Source organism: Euleptes europaea, chromosome 15, assembly GCF_029931775.1.
Source record: "Euleptes europaea isolate rEulEur1 chromosome 15, rEulEur1.hap1, whole genome shotgun sequence".
NCBI classification, from domain to species: domain Eukaryota; kingdom Metazoa; phylum Chordata; class Lepidosauria; order Squamata; family Sphaerodactylidae; genus Euleptes; species Euleptes europaea.
The window spans coordinates 37,535,590-37,539,990 of NC_079326.1; the positions used below are offsets into that span (position 1 = coordinate 37,535,590).

Here is a 4,401-nt window from a genome sequence, read left to right on the forward strand (position 1 = left end):
ATTTCATGATTTTATTCATTCAAATATTTGCATTATGCCAAATGGCCTACAGCAACATACACCAAAAATAAGTACACTGCGAAGACAAAGCCAGAACAGTAGCATCACAACCCTAACATCAACCAGAATAACCATAAATTAGTCTCCAAGACTCATCAAAGACCCTTCTAAACAGAACTGTTTTACAGCTGCTGCCTAAAGTTTGCCATGGTGGGGACACCATTCCAAAGAGATGCGGCCACCACCCAAAATGTTTGTGATAGGGTTGCCAGCTCCAGGTTGGGAAATTCCTGGAGATTTGAGGGCGGAACCTGGGGAGGGGAGGGGTCTCAGCAGAGTATAGTGCCATAGAGTCCACCCTCCAAAGCTGCCATTTTGTCCAGGGGGAGTGATCTCTGTTGTTTGGAGATAAGTTGTCATTCCAGCAGATCTCCAGGCCCTGCCTGGAGGCTGGCACCCCTTCTCAGACAAGGGGATACCCAAGAGGGACTGCACAGAAGATGGAAGATGTTGATGTAATCAGTTGTATGTTTACCTGTGCCAATTCCACATTGCTTGCCAACAGTACAGGGAATATTTACAACATGGTTATATTACGATGTTTGGTAAGTGAGCCTTCTGATTATGGGGAAGAATTCAACATGGATTGTTAATAGTAGCCTTCTGTTAAATGTACAAGGTAGTCCTACCCTTATTCATAATATGTTCTCGACCAGCATAATGGTTTGTACAAAATCTTACAACAGCAACAAACCCCTCTTCTTTGGAAACACTACTTTTAAACCATTTAAAAAGCTCTTGTTGCTATATGTATTTTCTCAGTATCTGATCACAGTTTAAAGGCATAAGCTGTGCTAAGTGATGAGTAAAAGAGGCACTTTCCAATTTCAAATAAAAATGCAACCCATTAATGACTTATCCTGAGAGCAATTATCCTCCTGGTCTTTATACCAGCAACAGCGGCAGTTAATCAAGTGTACAAATTACTAACGGCCAGTCTTTGGAGAAATGAACTGTGTAAAAAAATATCAAGCAAACACGGCCCACCTGTTCCTGCAGTGGTTATATAAGACATGTGTTTAGCATTTGCGCACTTGTTGCTCACCGTTTGTTGGAGATCAGCACATCGCTCAGCTCCTTTCTTTTAATTTAGACAGCAACCCCACACCCACAAGTCTCCAAAATGGGTAGGTCTGTGCGTCTTTTGCAAAGAGTCACATGTTTTAGTGTGGACAATATAAAAGCAAAACCGTCATGTAGCACATTCGTCTCAGTAACGGTTCTCCTTCCATGGTTTTAATTCTGCCACCTGAGCTAATGGGCAAAGGGAAACCCGTTTCCACCTGAGGGACATTTTTTGACTGGTTGAGATGGATCGCCTCCATAGTCACGGAGTGCTCATAATTCAACATTTGCAAAAGGATTACAGGTCTTACCAGAGTTTTTTTTTAATTTCATGTCACACGTTGGAGATCCTCAGAATATTTTTTTAAATTTATTTTCCTCTTGGTTCCAGCTTAATCCGGCAGTTGGTACAAAAATGGTATGGGTGGCAGTGATCGGTGATTGGTTCAATCTTATATTTAAATGGTAAGGTCTGCTGTTTCTCTGGAAACCTAATGAAATTAAGGATTTGGAGTCTTCTAATATGTTGGCTTTGAATGAGAAGCCAACTGTTGTTGTTTTCTTTGAAACTGCGTCAGGAAATTTTAAAGAATTCAGCTTTAGCAAAATATAGGTGTTTTTTATCTAGCAATCATGCAAGAAGAACTGAAATCACACAAAAAATGTGCCGAGATTGGCTGCTAAATAGTGTCTTAGTTTTATGTGTTCATTAAAGAATGTGTTTTCTCTGGCAGGATTTTATTTGGTCATCGTCCATATTGGTGGGTTCAAGAAACAATGATTTATCCTAACCAAGCAATCCCATGTCTTGAGCAGTTTCCTATAACATGTGAAACGGGCCCAGGTAAGAGATATTGGTAACATCACTGCTATGCAGTTCCCAAACAGTGATCAAATTTTAAAGGGGGTGTCAACCCACAATAACCAGGAGAATTGAGAGGCAAAATATTGAAGATGCCAATATTTCTGTGAAGTACTGAGATAATAGGATTCAGTTGCTTCATGACAACATTCCCTTCATAGTCTTCACTTGTATTTTGAGAATATTCTTTTAGCCATTGCATTTCAGTTGTAGACATGGTGGGTCACTATTTGCATGTGACATGAAGTTACAAGAAGGAATAGAAGGAATAATGAGTGACAGGAAGTAAATCCTGTCCATCTAACAGCTTGCCACTCTGTGCCACGGGGCTCTTACTGGTACTAGTACATTGCTGTAATATAAGTACACTGTTGCCTCTTTTAATGAGACCCTTCTCATCCGCAGGCACGCTCAGTGCGGAGGCGTTTGAGCATACCTCGTCCATTCAGACCTCGAGCTTAAAAACATACATCAAGGCAAACGCGTTCCTCTTCTTTTCCGCTCTGGGCTTTTACTTGGATCTCGAGCTTATTGATATTGCTCTTCTGTGGTCTGTTCCCAAGGCGAAAAAATGGTGCGCCAACCCAGAGTGGGTCACAACTCCCTTTGCTGGCCTGGTGAGAAATGTCGGTGCCCTCTTTGGGCTGGGTCTCAGCATTCATTCGGAAATGTTCGTCCCGAGTTGTAAAGTTAAATGTGGCCACAGGGGCAGTTTCAGGAGATCATGCACAGCAGCTTCTTTAGCTATACTTCAGCTCTATGCTTTTATTAAGATACCTGCCCGCACCGAGTATTTTTTCTACGTCCTCTCGTTCTGTAAAAGTGCAGCTGTACCTCTCACTGTGGTGGCTTTGGTTCCATATTGCGTACATGTGCTAATGAAGTCAACAGCGGGGCTGGGGACTTCCATTGACGTCACGGTCGATTTTGGCATGGAAAAGCTAGGAACATCAAAATTATGCGGTGACTGAGGGCTTGAACGGTGATTTTGCAATTCCAATTTGAACTAGGTTTGCCAGTTCCAGCTTAGGAATTTCTTGAGGGCAGAACCCGGGGTGGGGAGAGCTTTGGGAGGGGAAGGAGCTCAGTGGGGATATGATGCCATATAGTCCACCCTCCAAATTTGCCCGTGTCATCCAGGAGAACCGATCTCTGTAGTCTGGAGATCAGTTCTAATTACAAGAGAAATCCAGGTCACATCTGGAGGTTGGTAACCCTATTCTGAACAACGGTCAGTGCCGTTCTGTCGCGTGTTCAGTGCTGGCCTCCCTACCCTGCACACGCACACCCCTTGAATTATTCCATCTTGGGGATGTGGAATGTAGCAGGTTTTGCTGTGGACTATATTTCACACTGGTCATTTATGCAGGGGAAATTTGCATTTGGTTTGCTGCACAGTTTTCTGCTCCAGATTCTCAAACATCATATGCATGAGGGATTCTCCCCCCCCCCCAAAAAAAACAGGAGTTTCTTGTGATTAACTATGCATCCCCAGTGAATCACAGAGCTTCTGAGTCCCTCCCCCTGAAAACGCAGCCTTGTTGCACTTAACTTGGAGGGGGCGAGTGAGCCATTCCTCCCCACCTTTCTTCAACAGCTTCCCCTGGGGAGCTGCCTTCCAATCTTTGCAGCCTTCTTCAGTGTCTTCCTGCACATTTTATGAAGGTTTAACTCCCTCTGTTGTGCTTTGCTTTGAGGGAAGGGGTTGGATGGGAGGGACAGACACGTTGGAGGGAGAAGCCAAAATAGGCATGGGGAGAGAAACCCGAAGTTAAGAGCTATACATGGAAATAGGGGGAATTTGCATTGCTCTTGCCTCGAACCAGTATTTAAATTCGTCCTAAAACAAGATCCTAGAACTGCGGGGGAGGAATGAGGCCAGAGCAAAGTCATGTCTGAAGGTCGGTAAAATCATGAATAATGCAAAAGAAACTTCTAAGCAGTCCAGCAGGGACTGCGAAGTAAATACCCCTGCATAAATGGTCACTAAGTGCCTTTTTGGACATAGGTTATTGTATATTATTGACTGTACAGGCTGGTTCTTAACGATTGTTTTAACTGTTTAAACATAGAATCATAGAGTTGGAAGGGACCACCAGGGTCATCTAGTCCAACCCCCTGCACAATGCAGGAAATTAACAACTACCTCCCCCCACATCCCCAGTGACCCCAACCCTCCCCCCGCCATGCAGGATCCCACAATCAAAGCACTTCCGACAGATGGCCATCCAGCCTTACTTCAACAGCTTCCCGTGGGGAGCTGCCTTTGTTTTATCTTATAATTTATTTTATGCGAGTCGCCCTGAGCCTGGGCTAGGCTGGGGAAGGCGGATTAAAATTTGATAAAATAAAAAATAAATAAATGTTATCCAAAAGATGCTGATACCAGAAGGATTGATGAGCAAAGTCCCTAG

At 43.7% G+C, this 4,401-nt stretch overlaps 1 protein-coding gene across 1 annotated transcript; it reads left to right on the forward strand.

Annotated features, from left to right (window-relative positions):
* Positions 1-584: 584 nt before the first annotated feature.
* G6PC2 (glucose-6-phosphatase catalytic subunit 2) lies at positions 585-2,958 on the forward strand. Its single transcript, XM_056861186.1, has 4 exons — positions 585-605; positions 1,517-1,590; positions 1,860-1,969; positions 2,393-2,958. The coding sequence occupies exons 1-4, from the start codon at positions 585-587 to the stop codon at positions 2,956-2,958; spliced, it is 771 nt and encodes a 256-aa protein (XP_056717164.1).
* The last annotated feature ends 1,443 nt before the right edge of the window (positions 2,959-4,401 follow it).